Raw genomic sequence first — 19367 nt, 5'->3', positions numbered from 1 at the left:
AATGCTGTGGGGGAAGGGGCAGACTGAGAGCCCAATCCTATGCCTGTCTACTCAGAAGCAAGTTCCATTATAATCAATTAGGCTTGCTCCCAGGAAAATGTGGGTTGCAGCCTAAGAAGTGTGATAGAAGGAGGTGGTGGGAGAGCCCAATTATCACGTGGGCCAGCCTTTCAACAGTGCCATCTCTCAGCTGCTGAAATGCAAAGTGATGCTGTGGCAGAAGCACCACAGCTGAAAGGGTCGTGTGTCGTCGTCGTCGTCCCTCCCATGACTGGGCTCTCCCATCGTGATAACTGGGCTGTCTCATAGCATGAAAATAGGTTTGGGATTTGCACATTTTCTCTTCTGTCACTTGCAGCTAATGAGTCCCCTGTGAGAATAAAGCGCTGACTTCTGACCATCCTCTGCTCGATGACATCACTTCCTGCTTAATGATGTCACTCTTGGTGCAGCCCACTATATGAAATGAGTTTGACACTCCTGAAGTTGAATGGACACTGAGTGCGATTGATTGATTGATTGATTTTCCCTGCCTCTCTCTCTCTGAATGGCATTCAAGGCTATAGCAAGCATCTCTGTAACAGTAAAGCTACAGACTGAAATTGCCCCTGGTGCATAGGAGGGTGTTGGGGGGTATGGAGCAAGGCTCTTTCAGAGGTGGCGCTGTCAGTGTGCCCCTCTCCCAAGAAATCTACCACATGATTTCATCCCTGGCTGCTGGGTGGTTTTGTGAGCAGGGGGTTTTGTGAGCAGGACTCTGACACCCAAAAGATCGTTTTAATTGGTTTCCATTATAATGGTTCATTTCAAGGCATCTTGCTTTTATTCTGTCCAGGAGATGTTGATTAAAAGTAAGGAGCACTGTTTATTTCATCGTCATCATCAACAACAGCTACTACTACAATTAATGGCAATAGATGGGAATGTTGGAAATGGAAGCCCATGAATTGCCATCTGTCCATTTTTGTTCCATGTTGAGTTCCTTAGCAAACAAAGGAAATGGATTCAAGCCTGTCCCACTTGTATGTTTCCATTTGCTCAGAAATGAATGCTCAGTACCTGACTATGAGACCACCAAGCGAGCTGGCTTTCCTAAGCCTTTGTGGGCCATGAGGTGTCACCTGAGCCGCTGTGGTCTATCAGTGCAAGGGAGCTGGCTGCTCTCCCAACAGTCTGTGCTTTGAACCCTTGCTGGATATTTCTCCCCCACCAGCTGTCAGTTCAGTCAAGACCCACTGCAGGTCCAAGTCCTCGAATCTCCTTCAGAAGGTTGGCTCAAAGCAGGCCTTTCCTGCCAGGCCTCCAGGCCCGGTGAAGCTGGAGCCCTGCCTGTCGTTTACTGCTGGTCATCTTTTTAATTTCAGGGGTAATTGTTTTATTCCTGTGCTCGTTTTAAATGGTTTTTTAAAAATCGGTAATGGGTCATGTTATGATGCTGTAAATCAGCTTGAGCACTTCCTGGAGAGGCAATTCAACGGTGGAAATAAACGAGCACTTTTTGGCTCTCACTGTCTCCTGAAATGTTTGGGGAGGGAAGGAAAAGCATCAACAGGCTTTATGGTGATCTTAAAGCAAGAAAATGTAGGTTTGGGACGGAGCTTCCATTTCATCCCCTTTATAACAAGGGTTTCCAAACTTCACAGCTGACGGCTGCATCAAATATCTGGCACAGTGTTGAGGGCTGGAAAAAATATTTAAATATAAAATTTAAATGAACTCATTAGAGATGGAACTTGAATGAATGAATGAATGAATGGGCTCAAATTTCCTCCTGTCAGGGAACAGGAGGAGGAGGAACCAGCAGAGGTGGGCAGCCCCAGCTTGCCACCCAAAGCAACCACTCAGTTGGACTGGCCATGGTAAGGATCAAAGGAAATGGTGATGCCCCCGTTTTCCAAAATGCAGCAGTTGATTCCCAGATAAAGCAAGGTCAGTCTCATGATCAAGACAAAACAAAAGTGGATTATCAAGGCTAGGAAAACGTGAGCATCTTCTGGAGCCAAGAGGCATACACCTGAGTCCACCTCAAGGCCTTCTCCCATTATGCATCCTTGAAAGGTCTCTCCAGTGATGACCTTAGAAAACAGGCAGGTTCCTAGTGGGAAAGGGGTGGTGTGGTGTGTGATGGTAGTGAGCTGTTTCTGTCCTCTCCTTTGTAGTGCCTCAGTGGTGCTGTCATTGTTTAACTGTCATTTGGTATAGTCTGTTCCTGTGAGGTGCTGAGAGAGCTCTACAATGAGCTGGGAATGATGAGGTTGCTGCATTCTAGAAATGAATATTTATACATCATTAGATGCCATCAAGACGCAACAAGTGAGATGCAATCAGAATAGGAAGTCGACACTCAAGTGGGGTTCCAGATTGCTGATACCTCAACAGATTCAACCAGCAGCAAGTTTTTTCTAAAATTTAAGAATCAGCAGACATGATGGAGAAGGCCCCAGATTCCCTTCCCCGGAACATCTCCAGGCAGTGCTGGGAAGACCCTAAGCCTGGAACCCTGGACAGCGGCACTGGTCACTGTAGCCAAACCCCAACTAACTGAGCCAATGTTTAGGATCAGAATCAGGCACCTGCCTGCTCTGTGAAAACAAAGGTTATAATTTTTGGCAACGTGTTCCCAAGAGGATTTCACTCCCTGCTGAAATACAGAAGTCCTTCCTCTAGGAGGCCCCCACTCAAGTTTCCACACCCCCAGTCCACATTCTTGGTGATCACATTTTTCACCATTTATACCACCCTTCCTCCAAGGGGGTCGGAATGGTGCACATAGCCCCTGCCTTCCTTTTGTCCTCACAACAACCCTGTGAGGGGGCTCAGGCTGAGAGAGACTGGCCCAAGGTCATCCAGAAAGCTGCATGGTCATTGGTGGGAATGTTGAAGCTTGCAGTGGGCTGACACACCCTGTCCCCTCAACACCACCATCAGTAAGTAAATCTAAGTATGACAATCGATGCCAGCATCTCTGTGGAGATGCTCTTTTGAGTGGCCAGGCAGCAAAGGTCACTGGTGTTCCAATCCTCAGACTGACTCTGGTGAAAAGGGGGGATTGCAACTCAGAAGCACAGTTTGGAAAATAATTAGGATTACGAATGAAAGGGAAGAGGAGGTGTGGAGAAAAAAGCATGCTGGGCTAGAGTCTCAGCTTTCCTCTGCACTTTGCCCTGTCCAGGGAGTGTGAGGAAGGGCAGGCAGGAGGGCAAGCAGACAGGCACCAGCCTGCTGCCTGAGGCACTGACCTCCTGGTGGGACCAACCTTGGAGGAAGCGTTGGCCAGACTTCACCTGGAATACTGTGTCCAGTTCTGGGCACTATACTTTAGGAAAGATGCAGCCAAACTGGAGCAGGTTCAGGGGAGAGCGATGAGGATGATCAGGGGGCTGGAGGACAAGCCGTACAAGGAAAGTTTGAGGGAACTTGGTCTGTTCAGCTCAGAGAAGAGAAGGCAGAGGAGGGATATCGCAGCTCTCTTCAAATACCTGAAGGGCTGTCATATGGAATTTGTTCTCAACTGCCTCTGAGAGCAAAACTAGCTCCAGTGGGTACAAACTGCAAGAGAGGAGATTCTGGCTGGACATCAGGAAGAAATTCTGGGCCGTCAGGGAGGTTCGGCAATAGAATAGATTGCCAAGGGAAGTGGCAGAGTCTCCCTCACTTCAAGCAGAGGATCGACAAGTGCCTGCTGGAGATGCTCTGGGAGGAGTTACTGCTACAGGAAGGGGGTTGGACTGGATGACCTTGTGGGTCCTTCACAACTATATGATTCTGTGATTCTCTGAGCACAATCGAAAGGACGCGCTAGGCCAGCGCAAGTCCCTTGCACTGACCTGGGAGTGTCACAAACATCCTGTAAAGCATGTTTGCATCAACTTGGGAGTCGAGGAGGCTGGCGCAAGGATGCGCACTGGCCTCCCCATGCTGATGCAGGCACCTGGCCTGGTAGGTTTGCGCCAACCTTTTCAAGCCGGTGTGGGTGGGGAGGGCAAAAGGGAGGCGTTACAATGGGCAGGTAGTCCCATGGGCAAGTGGCAGGGTGGCAGGGGCAGAGCCGGGATCCAGCACTTATGCCGGATCCTATTCATAAGAACATAAGAACAGCCCCACTGGATCAGGCCATAGGCCCATCTAGTCCAGCTTCCTGTATCTCACAGCGGCCCACCAAATGCCCCAGGGAGCACACCAGATAACAAGAGACCTCGTCCTGGTGCTCTCCCCTACATCTGGCATTCTGACTTAACCCATTCCTAAAATCAGGAGGTTGCGCATACACATCATGGCTTGTACCCCATAATGGATTTTTCCTCCAGAAACTCGTCCAATCCACTTTTAAAGGCGTCTAGGCTAGACGCCAGCACCACATCCTGTGGCAAGGAGTTCCACAGACTGACCACGCGCTGAGTAAAGAAATATTTTCTTTTGTCTGTCCTAACCCGCCCAACACTCAATTTTAGTGGATGTCCCCTGGTTCTGGTATTATGTGAGAGTGTAAAGAGCATCTCCCTATCCACTCTGTCCATCCCCTGCATAATTTTGTATGTCTCAATCATGTCCCCCCTCAAGCGTCTCCCATTCCCATTCCCAGGCAGCCTTTCAAAGGGGATTAGACAGATTTAGGGAGTCCATCACAGGTTCCAAGCCATAATGGGTATGTGTGACCTCCTGGACTGGTTTTCAAGTGGGTCACCTCAGAATGCCGGGTGCAAGGGAGTGGCAACAGGATGCGGATATCTTGTTGTCTTGTGTGCTCCCCAAGGCACCTGTGAGATACAGGAAGTTGGATTAGATGGGCCTTTGACCGATCTAGCAGGGCTGTTCTTATGGGGGGAGATGGGACCGGGAAGTTCTCTTCAAATGCCTGAAGAGCTGAGTCACATGGAGGAGGGCAAAGGTTTCTAGTCTGCTGGCCCAAGAGAACTCAATCAAACGGGTTTAAGCTGCAGGACGGGAGATTCCAGTTGAAAATCAGGAGAAATTTTTAGTTGCTATTCAGCAATGGAATTGATTACCAAGGGAAGTGGTGATGGGGGTCTCCCTTACTGGAGGTTTCCAAGCAGCAGGTACCTTTCGTAGATGCTCTAGAGAGCACATGCCTGATCTCGGAAGCTAAGCAGGGTCAGGCCTGGTTACTACTTGGATGGGAGACCGCCTGGGAATACTGGGTGCTGTAGGCTTATACCATGATCTTGGAAGCTAAGCAGGGTCAGGCCTGGTTAGTACTTGGATGGGAGACCGCCTGGGAATACCGGGTGCTGTAGGCTTATACCATGCTCTTGGAAGCTGAGCAGAGTCAGGCCTGGTTAGTACTTGGATGGGAGACCGCCTGGGAATACTGGGTGCAGTAGGCTTATACCATACTCTTTCGAGACTGAAGGTTGCCAACCAGAGAGAATTGTCCTGTTGCAAGCAGGGGGTTGGCCTAGATGTCCCCAACATCTAGGGGTCTTCAAAGTCTAGGATTCCATGAAAGTCTGACTTCTGTTTCATTCGCTCGGTCTTCTTCCTCTGCTCACGGAATGTAGAAATATTTTGAGCCAGGTGGAGGAACTTGAGATGCCTTCGCTTACACGTCTCTCCTGTGCTCTCCTGTTACCAGGAACGTTCCGAGGAATCTGTAAGCAAATCAATCATTTTCCGGAGGACGCAGACTATGAACAGGACGCGGCTGAGTACCTGCTGCGTAAGTTGGCTACTCCTGGGGAGACTGTGTGAGGGGGGGCACACCTGCATGGAACAAATTTAAAAGGAAATTGTAGATACAGCATATGTACGAATCCCATTTTCAAGCAGAGCCCTTCCCAGAATATCGCACAGGCATTTGTCAAAGCATGGCATCCATCAGGGGTTCCCATGTCTTTTACAGCACAATCCTGTCTTACCCTGGATCAGGCAGGCCAGGATGCCTGCGCTGTATCCAGCACAAGATTGGGGCCAGAAGTGGCTCAACCGGACATAAGGGGAAACTCTTCTCCTTACCCCCGGGTAAGCCACCACAGCCCCAATGGGTCTCCTCAGACTTGTGCCGCCTCAGGAGTGGCTCAGTTCTGGGGAGAAGGGAGCGGCTGCAAGCTGCTTCACACTGCTCGGGGAACAGGATTGGGATCTGGCATAACACCTCCTCAGGAGGTGGCACAAGTCCGAAGAGAACGGAGAACAGACTGCCCTCCCTCCCGCTTCATCCCTGCCACCTCCCCGCCCTCCCCAGATCCCTGCATTGGCCAAGCTTGCCCAATGCAACCTACCTGGCCAAGCTACCACAGCAGCTGGGTGCAGCCTCCATGCTCCAGTGCACCTCCATGTGCTGGCAAAGCTTGCTCCCAAGGAGGGGCAAATGTGGTTTACGGCACATTTGCAATCCTCATGGGTTGGCACAAGGGACTTGCTCCAGCCTGATGCAGGGTTTGAATTGCGCCCTTAGATGCCTGACAATGGACTGGCTCTTTGGGCTAACATTTCCCCATCCTTCTTCAAACTCCAGCCATGGGTGTTGTGGTTTAATGGAAGATGCTGAGAAGCCACACAAAAAATGTGTCCAATAACCTGAATGCTTCAGGTCTCATTTTGTTACAAGGCAAGTTCAAGTGATGACCCAGAGTGGCAGGTTTGGACAGGCAGCAGCAGCAGAGGTGCCACAAGCACTTCTGTCCAATTGTATGGAGCCACAAGAATTCCCTCTTGGTATGTTCTGTGATCGCCATGCGGAAGAAGAGCCCATAAGCAAGCATTTGCCTCAGCAGTGGCATAGCCAAAAGCTCCAGAACCCAGGGTGGTGATATGGTGAGTGATGCACGTGATGTCACTTCTGGGTTCTCCCAGAAGAGAAGGCTGTGGTGATGGGGTGCTTCTGCTATCTTGCCACCTGCCTGTCCCTTCTCTTTGGAGGCTGAGCAGATGCAAGATCCTGAAAGTTCCATTGCTGTCTCCTCTATCAGCCAACTTGCAATCTTGCCACTGCTCAGTCTCCAAAGAGAAAGGAGCAGGGCAACTGCGAGATCACAAGCCAGCAGAAAGACGAGGAGGCAGCTGCTTCTCCCACCACTGCCGCCAACTTAATTGAGCCTCACCCAGCACCCTTCCAGCCTGGCGCCCAGGGTGACCCACCCCCTGCCCCCTGCTTGCTATGCCACTGTACTGAAGATCCTTAGGGAGAGCTGCTTGACCAGGTGTTGTCTTTTCTTCCTCCTCTTCCAGGTGCAGTGAGAGCCTCCAGCATCTTCCCCATACTGAGTGTGGGTCTTCTGTTCTTCGGAGGCCTGTGTGTGGCAGCCAGTGAATTTTATAAGAACAAACTCAACGTCATTCTGAGTGCAGGGATATTTTTTGTGTCAGCAGGTGAGTCCCGGCTCATCTCACTTGACTGCAGAGGACTGAAGGCTGGCGAACCTGGTTTGGGATCTGTCCAGAATCAGGTCTGTTCCAGGTCCCTTGCTTAAGTTCAAGGATGTGTGAAGGCAGCAGTTCTCAAACCTTTTAGCGCTGGAACCCACTTTTAAAAATGATACTATATCAGGACCCACCTAGCTTTACAAGACTTAAAAAAAACCATTTCACTTTACCTGCTGCTCAAGCCGCTGTTTTTATCCTTTTTGCTACAGGAGGAAGACCACTTTCTGGAGTGTTTGGTGAGCTCCGTGTTCATTGGATCAGAACCATTCTGGTGGTCTTGTGTTCCCCTCCACCTGGCCTCTGCTTAGAGCTGAGGCACAGTTGCCTATCGCACAAATGCACAAATGCACAAATGCATCACGACGTCATGTGACTCACCATATCACCACCCTGGGTTCTGGGGCCTTTGGCTATGCCACTGCTGAGGCAAATGCTTGCTTATGGGCTCTTCTTCCGCATGGCGATCACAGAACATACCAAGAGGGAATTCTTGTGGCTCCATACAATTGGACAGAAGTGCTTGTGGCACCTCTTCTGCTGCTGCCTGTCCAAACCTGCCACTCTGGGTCATCACTTGAACTTGCCTTGTAACAAAATGAGACCTGAAGCATCCAGGTTATTGGACACAGGAAATATACCTGCAGTGGCACAGCTAGAGGGGATGCAAAGCACCAGGTTTTGCAAGGAGCCTCGTGGCAGTGTGCAAGTGGCAACTCCCCCTCTCCTTTGGCACCATTGTGGGTCAGGGGAGCAAAACAGAGACATAGGCCTGGCTTTGAAGGGGAGGGGGAGGGAGAGTGAGACTCCCTGCAAAACGTAGTGCTTTGCACCCTCTCTAGCTATGCCACTGCATGCATGTGTGGCTCAGTTTCACTTTCCATAGGGCTCAATACATTTTCCTTGTCAGCTATCAGCTTGTCAGTTTCGTGACCCACTGAAAATCAGGTGGCGACCCACAGTTTGGGAACTACTGTATTAAGGCTGTTCTGTGTGAGGATCTTCAAAGCTGTTCATGGCAGAATGCAGAAATGCCAAAAGCAGTCCTGAAATCGCAGTGAGCCCAAACGAGGGTTGCTGGATCTCAGCTGTTCAGCCCCAGATCTCGGCTTTGGGGGCATCTCAAGCTTTCTGACTTGGTTCCCATTTCTAGTGTTTCAGACAGCCTAGGTTTTGGAGGAAGCTCCCCACTGCCCCCCTTTCAATTCAAAATGTCACGAGTGCTGCTGGTGTGCACCTTCCACAGCTCCCATTTGGCCTAGAAAGACGGGAGAAGAAGCTGACATTTTGTGGAAGCAAGAGTTTGGCAACAGTTTCATTGGCTACTGAAAAATTACTACATAAAAAATGCTCAGGTTTGTTCTGAAAAAGAAATTATTGCCATTTGTCAACTGGAAAAACTAGGAAAACTATTCTCAGAAACATTCGGATTTTCCCCCGAGATTTTTTTTTCCACTTTTCCCATCTCTTTGACATAGAATGGGCAGCTTTTTTGAGTCATTCATTAATCCACAACAATGTGATATCACCAGGAATTTCAAGTTTGGGGGTGCCTTTGGGCTGGCCATTCTACTCACAGAAGCAAGGAGTAGGCTGGGGATTTACCACAGATTGATTAGAAGCTGGGTAAATAAATACTTTCTTTTCTTTGTTCTAACTCTCCTGACACTCCATTTTAGTGGTTGTCCCCAGGTTCTGGTGCTGTGGGAGAGGGAAAAGAAAAAGCTTTCAATGGGACCAAAGCTGGAGGGGCAGTCAGTGGAGCAGGCATCACCCCAGCCTTCTCTTGTCTGCTAAGTGCTTCCGAGTCCCAGATCTGCTCTCAGGGCAGGTCTGATGTGGGACACTCCAAGATCCTCTTCTCTGACACATCCCTGAGCCTCCTAGATCTGAGTCAGCTAAATAGTTGGCATAGCTCCAAGGAGACCAGTGGAGGCCAATCTCTATAGAGCTAAATAGGTGGTGCGCATCTGAGGAGACCCATTGCAGGCCAGGTGGCCCCCAGGGAGGTAAGGAAAAAGATTGTTGCCTCTCCTTAGCTGCCTGGATGTGCTCCCTCCACCAGAGCATGCAGCGTGTACTCCACTGGCAATGCTTCATGCTCTGGGCTGGTGGGGAGAGGGCTGGGTTGCTCACGCTGTGTTTGTGGGAAAGCAGGAAATGTATTTGGGCTGGGTGAATAATTGAAGCTGAGCTGAGGCGAGAACGAGCCATCGGTAGTGGAAAGCTGAGAGCAGATATGAATATGGAGTGGTGTCCAGGGGAGAGTCTTATCAAAATCCCGCAATACCTTGATTAGGATCGCCAAAGAAATGCACAATCTTGAGCAGTCTGAATCCTGCAGGACTGTTCACCAGCCTGGACCTGAAGCCAAGCAAAAACGGGCAGCTGTGACAGGCGTAGTTCTTGTTGCAAAGATTGGTTAATACATTGCCATGGAAACAGATTACAGTTATCCTAAATCAGTTTTTTCCAAACCATAGGTCTGCACTCAGCAGTGGGTTGAACCTGAATTTTTGTGGGTCGTGAAGCTGACACTGACAAGCTGGTAGCTGAGAAGGAAAATGTATTGATCCCTATGGAAAGTGAGCCACATGTGTGTCTATTTAGTCATGAGTAGGAAAATATGCCTCAGTCCACTTCGAAGGGCAGGCCGAGAGTGACACGATGCCACCAGAATGGTCCTGATCAAAATGAACGCAGGCCCCTAAAAACACTCAAGAAGGAAGTCCCCCCTCCAAGCTGACAAGGAAAAATGTATAGAGCCCTATGGAAAGTGAAACTGAGCTGCACATGCACGTTTACTCGTGAGTTGGCAAACATACCTGGGTTTTTATCAAGGGCCAGGCAAAATGGAACACAAGACCACCAGATTGGTCCTGTTCTGTTGAATGTGGAGCTCAACAAACACTCCAAAAAGTGGTTCCCCCCCCCCATAGTAGAAAGGATAAAAACAAAGGCTTGAGAGTGGCTGAAAAAGTGAAACCATTTTATTTAGTCTTGTAAAGCTGGGTGGGTCCCAATAGAGCGTCATTTTAAGAAGTGGGTCCTGATACTAGAAAGTTTGGAAACCACTGTCCTGAACAAAGGCACAACCGCAACAGTGCCAACTGATTGGAGGAAATTGCTCAGTGTGTTTCTGTCACCATCTGAGAACCAGAGAGGAAGAATCCAGGCAGGGCCAGTCTGCAGAGGAGGCTGCAGGGGAGGCACCTGATGGTCGAGGCTGTCCAGTTCTCAGAAAACCGTGATCTTCCTAGTGTGGGTGGAAAGAGTCTGGCATGTGGGATTCACCCCTCCCCCACACACATGCTTTCACCTGCCCCCCCCCCAAAAAAAAAAATCTGGCCCATCCTAGCCAGCCAGCACTGAAGACAACAACTCCTCACGCAATGGGAGGCTGAGACTGGCCACACTGCCACAGCTGGCCCCGGCTCAGGAAAATGACTCCTCGTCTTGCTTAGCATTTTGGTGAGATGGGGCTTTGGCACTAGCACAGCTGGGGGAGGGGCTACAGGGCCCTGGGTGGCATGCCTGGGAGTGGCAGTCTGCCCCCTCTGAACAGCCACCTGCTTTTTTCACCTTGGAAAGAAAAGGGGGAAAGTGGGCAGCCGCTCTGAGTGGTGTGCTACCACTCAGAGCATACCAGAAGGAATTATGGTGATGTCAACTTGTCACCACAATTATTTCTGGGTCAGGTAGAGGACAGCATTGGAAGGCATGGCCCCTGTTGGCAGAAGAGCCAGGTATGCCACTGGGCTTTGGGGCTCAACTGAGGCAACAATCATATCAAGATGATGTCTGTTTATCAATGCATGAAGAATGCAGAAGATTCTGTCAGCCCCGAGCAGCAAAATCTCTCACTTTGAGTCTGATGATCAAGGTTTTTTTGAAAACCATGAGCTTCCCAGCAGAGGCCAAGAGCGTCGGGCAGGTAGAATGAGAAGGCTTTGTGACACTCCGGCCCTCCATGTCTTCCTTGGGACACTGTTGCGGCGCCTCAGCTTGGATGACAGAGTCATTAGGCACCTGGCAAACCACCAGCTGGGGAGGAAACAGACCTTCCTTGGGGGCTGCTGAATGGCTCCACTTCCTGATGCTGTCACTGGTAATTCCAGGCCTCTCCATCTCTGAGGAACCTTTGTCTCAGGCTCCCTCCCCACCCTACAAAGGGACTATTGTTCTCCCTTCTTTCCAACTGAGATGAGAGGAGAAAGCAGCCAGGGGACACTCTGGGCTGCTTCATGGAAGACGAGTGGCGGGAGCTAAGCAGACCTGCCACTCACGCTTCAGCTGAGACACAGTCAGGTATGGAGCAGTGGTGCTGGGTGCACAAGCAGACCTCACTTTCAAGGGTGAGAAGATGGGAAGGGCAGTGAGGTGATCAGTGCAGTGGCAAGACTCAGATTCAAATAACTGCTCAGCAGTGGAGCTCACTGGGTAACCTGGGGTCCGTCACTCAGCCCAGCCTGCCTGACAGGATTGTTGTGGTAGGTATGTTTGGGAAAGCAAAAGCGAGTCTAAATGGAGCCAATGGAAAATTTCTTGTCCGGACACAGAACACACATGCACTGATTGGGCCCCAGTAAATCACGAGCGATGGCTGCGTTGAGCAGGAACCATCAGTCTCATTGGTCAGTCTTGAGTGAAGGAAATCCTCTCTGGCAGTGGTACTCAAACCTTTCCGGCCAGTGGCTCCCTTGACCCCCGTGGCTGTTGGCCGTGACTCCCCATCATGTTCCTGAGGGCTGGAAGTGACATCATTAAACAGGAAGTGGCCAGAAATGACAGGCTGGCTGGTGTTCTTGCTTCTTGCTTTTTATATGAGAATCCATGGGGTTTGTTTGTTTTTTTAGATTTTTAATTATTGTAAATTGTTTTAATGATTGTTTTTAATGTTGTATTTTAAATTGTTTGTAAGCAAAAAGGCAGGGTATAAATGAATAAATGAATAAATATTATATATTGTTTATTAAATATTAAATATTATTAAATAAATATTATTAAATAAATAAATATTAAATAATATTAAATATTATTAATAAATAATAAATAAATATTAATACACAGCAATAGACATGCTTTATAAAAGATCAGCTGCTGATCACTGTTGGAGACAGGATGCTGGAGTAGGCAGATTTGGTCTGGTCCAGGAGGACTCATTTTTTTAAAACTTTGTAAGCGTACCAATAGAATTGTTTTATCAAATGAACTTTATGAACAACCAGTCTGACCAACATTACACACACACACCCCTGTGGACCGCAATCCAACTAGTCATTTCTCCCATTCTCCTTGGATAGGTTTGAACCCTTTATTCATTTATTGAAATTAAATTTTTCCAGCAGCTGGTCCCACTGCTGGGCCCAACTGGTGAAACTGGCAAGCAGTGAGATTCAAGGCGCTATCCTCACCAACTTTCCAGCACTGAGATAAGGGCAATGCCGCTCCGAGGTAAGGGAACAAACATTCCCTAACCTCAAGGAGGCCTCTGTGACTGCCACCTAACAGCAGGATGTAGCACATGCCCCATTGGTACAGCTGCATCAGTGCTGGAAAATTGGTAAGGATTTGGGCCTCAGTGTTTTAGAATCACAGGCGGTCCAAGGCTAATGGGAAGACCCTCAAACCCACCCACCTGCCTACTGGTCTGTGCTATAAAAGTCTCTCCTGAGCCAGATCTAGGACTGTGGGACTCCCTGTTGTACAAGAGATGTTGGCTTTGAGGTCCACTTCAGGGTGCTTCCCTCGTACATTGCAGAGCCCCGCCCACCCTGCTTGGAGGGAGGAGCCTCTACGCTGAGCCTAGTTCACGGTCCCTCTCCTCTTTCCTCCCTCCAGGCCTCAGCAACATCATCGGGATCATTGTTTACATCTCAGCCAGCGCAGGGGACCCTGGGCAGAGCGACTCCAAGAAGAGCTACTCCTACGGGTGGTCCTTCTACTTTGGCGCCTTGTCCTTCATCATTGCAGAGATGGTGGGGGTCGTGGCGGTGCACATGTACATTGAGAAGCACCGGCAGATCCGTGCCAAGTCCCACTCGGTGGCTTTGCTGAAGAAGTCCACCTTTGCCCGCCTGCCCACCTACCGCTACCGCTTCCGGAGAAGATCCAGCTCCCGGTCCACAGAGCCACGCTCGCGGGATCTGTCGCCCATCGGCAAAGGCTTCAACACCATCCCGTCCACCGACATCTCCATGTTCACCCTCTCCAGGGATCCCTCCAAGCTGACAATTGGGACGCTGCTCAACTCGGACAGAGACCATGGCTTTTTACAGATCCACAACTCCCTTCCGAAAGAGTTCAAGGAGTCGTTGCACAACAATCCTGCCAACAGACGAACCACGCCGGTCTGAGAGCAGGCCTGCCCCTGCTGGGCAGAGGGTGCTGGCAGAGGGTGTCGCCCTGCTGCTGCCACTGCTGGCAGTGTATAGAAACGTGTCATTGAGGCTGCATGATGTGACCCACCCCCCACCCCTCCCCCAGTGATGGTGTAACCAGTGAAACTCGTTTTGAACAAAGAAAACCTCGATGGACTCCCCACCCCCCCCCAGGGCACCCTGGTTTTTTGAAATCCAAAATTGCCACCCCCTCGCTCAGGCCTTGGTGGCTTGGCTTGGACTGTATTTGGGTCTTCCCAAATCCCACATCGCTCATTCTCTGCCCAAGAATGGACACCGAACTCAGCCTTGTGCACAGGAAAAAGGGCGCCCTGAGGACTGTTCAAACGGTGACTGTGCGGCAGCGCTGCTGGGAAGGCGGAAGAGGGCCTGTCTGTGCGCAGCGTCAACCCAAAAGCAGGATTTGTGGGGAAGCTCTGAGCCCAAAGCAGCTGCTTCAAAGACTGAGACCTTCGTTCATTCTTCTGTCTGGGGTGATGCTGGGGTTGGGAGGCTCTCTGTGATTGTGTGCATGTATCAAAAATTGCTTGGGTTCCAAATTCCTCCCACGGGACTGGAAGACGTGGCCCTGAGCCATTTCTGTGGGGGCAGGAAGGGCTCTGTATTTTCTTGCATATTCAACTCTCACGTCAAGGACTACTGTGGGGCAGAAGACCCCCCTTCTCCATCCCAACCAAGGCACTGGTTGCAACCAGCCCCCTGTGGGTCAGCTCTGAGCACTGCAGGTTGGATGACCCTGAGCTCAACCAGCAACATGAGGGGCAGGTGTCTGGAGTCAGCAGACACAGGGGGCTTTGCTTGCCGCTTGCTGGTCCTTCGGGGGGCAGCACCATCGTAAAGCCTGTAAGAACGGCTGATGCCAGGAAGTGCTTGAGAACAAATACACCAATAAAACACGTTCAGATCTGTGGTCGTGGCTGCCTGGCCTTCTGTTGGCAAGGAAAGGGGCTGGGCAAATGAGGAAGGGGGATTTATTTGTTCCCAGGCTCAGTAGTTCCAAGAACCCAATCCTGCCCCCCCCCACCATTGGCAACGATGCAGCCCAGGCCAAGGAGACGCTTGTTGCATCTAGTGGTGGTGGTGGGGGGGGTGATTTGGAGGCTTGGGAGAGGTAAGGGAAAATCTCTGTAGGCCTCCTTGCACCTATGCCAGCTATAAAAGAGGGGGAGAACATAAGAACATCAGAAGAGTCCCACTGGATCAGGCCAAAGGCCCATCTAGTCCAGCTTCCTGTTTCTCACAGCGGCCCACCAGATGCCCCAGGGAGCACACATGACCCCTGCATCCTGCTGCCACTCCCTGGCCCATTCAGACAGCATTCAGAGGTAGCCTGCTTCTGAAATCAGGAGGTTGCACATACTCACCATGGCTTGTAAGCTCTTTGTAACCAATCTCTTTGTCAAGGCATCTAGGCCATATGCCACCACCACATCATGTGGCAAGGAGTTCCACAGACTAATTACCAGCTGGGTAAAGAAATATTTTGTCTATTCTAACTCTCTCGACAGTCAGTTTTAGTGGATGTCCCGCAAAAAAAGGAGCGACGGGTGGAAAAAGAGCAGACAGCATCCTGGATGCTGCAAAACCAAGGCCGGCCCACTGATGTGGGGAAGTACCCTGTGCTCACCAGCCCTCCAGCCAAGCTCCCCCCAACCAGTAATGTGAAAGAAAGCAAACAGGCACAACACTTAGCCTTTAGCAAGGGCTCCTTTCTCCCTTGCTCTCCACTTCACTAATCTTCCTGGTCAGACTGGGAAACTGATTGTCTTTTTTCCCATATCCAAGACTAGGAAGCCCAGACAGAAAGAGGCTGCAGAGAACCCCCAAATCTAGGGGACCTCCTCTGAGAACAAGCCAGCGGAGGACCATGGCAGTCTGCAAGACAGGGCAGCGGCACTCCACTCAAGGTGAAGTACACGAGGCAGGTAAAAAGGGAAAGTGTGGACTGGAGAAACAAAGCAAGAGGAAGGAATGCAAAGGATCCTGACAAGGTGCAGATCCACAAGCAAACAGGAACAAGAAAGGGGGGGGCCCGTATTGGCAATGAGAGCAAAATGCAGGTGGCCAATATCACAGACTTCCTAAGTACTGTCCCTCTTCTATTTACTCCAGCACCCAGGTTCCTGCACTCTCTCGGTGCATGGGTGTGCCTTCCACCAACCAGCAGCTTCTTTCAACAGTGCACCAGGGCAACACACCCAGGCACCCTTGTGTACAACCTGGAACAAACTGAGGAAGGTGAATTCATGAGGCCACCTGCTTGGATGGCTTGTGACCACCTGGGCAACCCTGCCTCCCCTTTCACCTGGAGGTCTGGGGTGCCACACTGGCTGCAAATTGGTGCCACCCTGGCTGCGGTGTAGTGTTGTCTTAGCTGAGCCCAGATGACAAAGACAAGCAAGTCACAAAAAGACCTGTTGGCTCTACCATACCCCAAGCGTGCATCTTTTCTGCAGTGGCACTGACATCCTCTAGGACCATGCCTTTGACAGCCAGATGAAACTACAGTATTTGCATCCTGGATGATTGTGTCCTGGTCAAATGTGTCTCCATCACTGGCATCCCTGGACATTCTTGCCTGGTTTTTTTGTGTGTGCCACTGTAACTGGGCAACAAACTATAACTGGGAAACAAACCCTATGCTATACAGGTTGGGCCTCATTATTCGTGTGGGTTCTGTTCCAAGCACTCACGTGGATGGCAAAAAACGCACTATAGCAAATCAATTTTAAAAACAAAGTTTCTTCGCTCCAGTGATTTAAAAATAGCCTTGCTGACCTTTTGACTCTAAGATAAGAGTCATTAAGAAGACAATCCATCAATCAGTCCTCCTCCAAGCGCTTACAAAGGCACTTCACTCAGACCTTCCCTTCACCTCCGTTCAAAGTGATCACCTTTTTTTCACGTGCTCAGGGGGAAGGGAGGGGTCTGCTGGAGAGAGAAGGATTGATGGATTGTCAGCCAGCTGCCCCCCTCTCTCTCGCTTAGTAAGGAGGCTATTGTTAAAGGACTGTTCAGTTTTTTAAACTGATTTTAAAGAAGTGCATCTTTCCCCATCTCCAGGGATCAGCACATTCCTTCTCATTTGCAGGGGCCATTTGTTTTGAGTCAAATTCGTGTATAAAAAATCCGTGTATAAATAGGCTGGATCTGTATATCCTAAGCCTCTTATCCCAGCCCTCACCGTAATTCTTACAGTGAAGATTCTAAATTCTTACAACCTTTGCATTGTAAGAATAAAAAAGTACATCTAATACAAATATACGCATATGGGGACACAAATGTCCCAATCACTGGCATACCTAGGGGGGCAAGCGGGGCAAATGCCCAGGGCGCCGACCCTCCAGGGGCACCTCAGAGCCTCGCCCCACCCCGCCCCCGCCAGGAGGAGCACCCAGGAGCGCTGCGGAGAGGCAGCTTGCTGCCTCTCCATCAGCGCCTGGGCACCGACTGAGCCGCCCCTCCCCTCCCCTCCCCTCCCCTCCTCCTTTATAAGAGGATAGGAGACAGGCACCCTAGAGAGGCACTTATGCTCTAGGGCACCCATCTTGTCTCCTCCTATCGAGGGTGGCGGTCCAGTTGATGCCGTGATGCTGCCTGCATCCCTCAGGGGTGGAGCAGAAGTGGCGCGCACCCCTCTGACGTCGGAGGGGACGCGTGCCGCTTCCTGGCCCCCATGGAGCTTTCCGCACAGCTTGCAAGCTGCATGGGGGTCTCCACTGCAGCGGTCTGGGGCCGCTGGGAGCAGCCCCAGACCGCTACCATGAAGACCCCCGTGGCACGGAAGGCTCCGTGGGGGCCTCGGCTGCTGACAATGACATCACTGCAATTACTTCTGGGTCACGTGCATGGGGTGGAGGAGAAGGGGGGCAAAATGGGGTGTGGAGGGTGTAATTCTGGGGGTTGCCCCGGGCGCAGAGATCCCCAGGAACATCACTGGTCCCAATGCTGAAAAAAGGGATGCAAATGCCCAGTACTGGGACACATTTGACTGGGACACAGTTACTCCAGGACGTAGTGGTCCCATCACTTAGCCAGATGCCAACATTTGGTTGCAGAGGCCTCTAGAACAGGATGTCACAGAAACCTCTAGAGCAGGGTGTCAAACATAACGCCCACAGGCCAGACACGGCCCACAGAAGCTCTTTATCTGGCCCTTGGGCTCTCCCAGCACCACCATCAACTGCTCTTAGCTACTAAGCTTGGCTGGGGTATCAGTGCTAAAAGGGCAGCCCATGTGACAATTGAAAACTTGGTCACGATTTGTGTGTTTTCTCTTCTGTCATTTGCAGTGAATAAGTTCCTAAGTGAGAAAAAAGCACTTTTGGTCATCACCTGCTTAATGACATCACTTCTGGCCCTCAGCAGGCATCATGAATGCTTTTTGGTCCAAGTTTGACACTCCTGCTCCAGAGAACCAGAGAGGCTCAAAGTTGGTGGGAAAATAAGGGTAACTGTTGATGCCTTGCCACACCACCTCGGGCACTCGGAGGAAGGGGCTTGGGCTAGTCTGGGGTGAAATGCCAAGGCTTGGAGTGGAAGAGAAAAGGGCGAGCACAGTGGTGAAGCCCCAATGGCTGCAGTTTGCAAGAATCTTAAGTCGGAAGGAGGCCTCAAGCAGACCTAATTAGAGTCTTTTTGATATTCATATTCTACCTTCTTTCCTGAGATTAGAGCACTGAGATTAGATCCTGCCAGGAACAAAAGAGATTTGGTTGCAGCAAAGGTTGCTGGGACAGAGAAACAAGAATGGCAGCTCCCCCACAGTTCTGAAAACATCGCAGATAGCAGCACTTGAATCTGTCGCCAGCATATTTGCATATGATATTTGCAGCTTGGGTTGCATCCTACACAGTGACTGGGGTGGCCAAGTGTGGCTGCTGTGTTCTGCTCCAGATTCTGCTGCCTTTCATTGCACAATGAAAGGGAAATGGCGACAGGCTTTGATGCTCCAGGGAACAAAAGCAGGTCTAGGTCCGATGAAATATTTCGCTTCATGGTCCTGCACTTCTGCTGTAGTGGCACATTGGATCTCTTGGTCACGTTTGCCCTTGGTAAAGATGGAGAGCTGGCTGGTTTTGCAAGCTATCATCGCTTCCTTCCATCTGTGTCCTACTTTGGGTGCAGGAAGGGCCCTGCAACCCCCCTGGCACTGCTCTCTCTGAAACCACACATGGCTTCCTTCCAGCTCTGTCCTCTTTGTCTGATGGTGATGTAATCAGTTGGTTATTGGAGGGAGGGTCTCCAACCCAGACAGAGCTCCTGCCCCACCAGGGCTAGCGTACATCCCACTCCCACCAGCCTCACCCAAGGATATGAGTTTCTGCTGCCATTCCCTTGCTGCACAACCATTCCATACATAAGCTGACTTTTTTTCCCCTCAAGGGTCATTGTGCTGCTGGTCCTCCTCCTCTTTTTCTTGCTCCCCAGAGCAGAACCATCCATTTTTAGTTGGCTATCAGCTCCAGCCAAAATTTGTGGAGATTTGAGCATGGCTCTCCATAAACAAGGACAGGCTGAACATCACAAGAAGGGTGGTTGGATGGGTGTATAGCTGTAGCGTGTGGATCTGAGAGAAGACAGCCC

General features: G+C 50.5%; 1 protein-coding gene across 1 annotated transcript in view; it reads left to right on the top strand.

Moving 5' to 3' along the window:
- CACNG3 (calcium voltage-gated channel auxiliary subunit gamma 3) overlaps positions 1–13736 on the top strand; it is a 64572-nt gene extending 50836 nt beyond the window's left edge. The window contains exons 2-4 of the mRNA XM_066640808.1: positions 5594–5677; positions 7189–7329; positions 13222–13736. Coding sequence (XP_066496905.1) covers positions 5594–5677; positions 7189–7329; positions 13222–13736 — 740 coding nt within the window. The remainder of the gene's footprint in view (positions 1–5593; positions 5678–7188; positions 7330–13221) is intronic.
- The last annotated feature ends 5631 nt before the right edge of the window (positions 13737–19367 follow it).

The sequence above is a fragment of the Tiliqua scincoides genome, chromosome 13, assembly GCF_035046505.1.
Source record: "Tiliqua scincoides isolate rTilSci1 chromosome 13, rTilSci1.hap2, whole genome shotgun sequence".
In the NCBI taxonomy this organism is placed as follows: Eukaryota; Metazoa; Chordata; class Lepidosauria; order Squamata; family Scincidae; genus Tiliqua; species Tiliqua scincoides.
The sequence above is the reverse complement of the archived record's forward strand: the minus strand, read 5'-3'. Positions and strand labels throughout refer to the sequence as shown.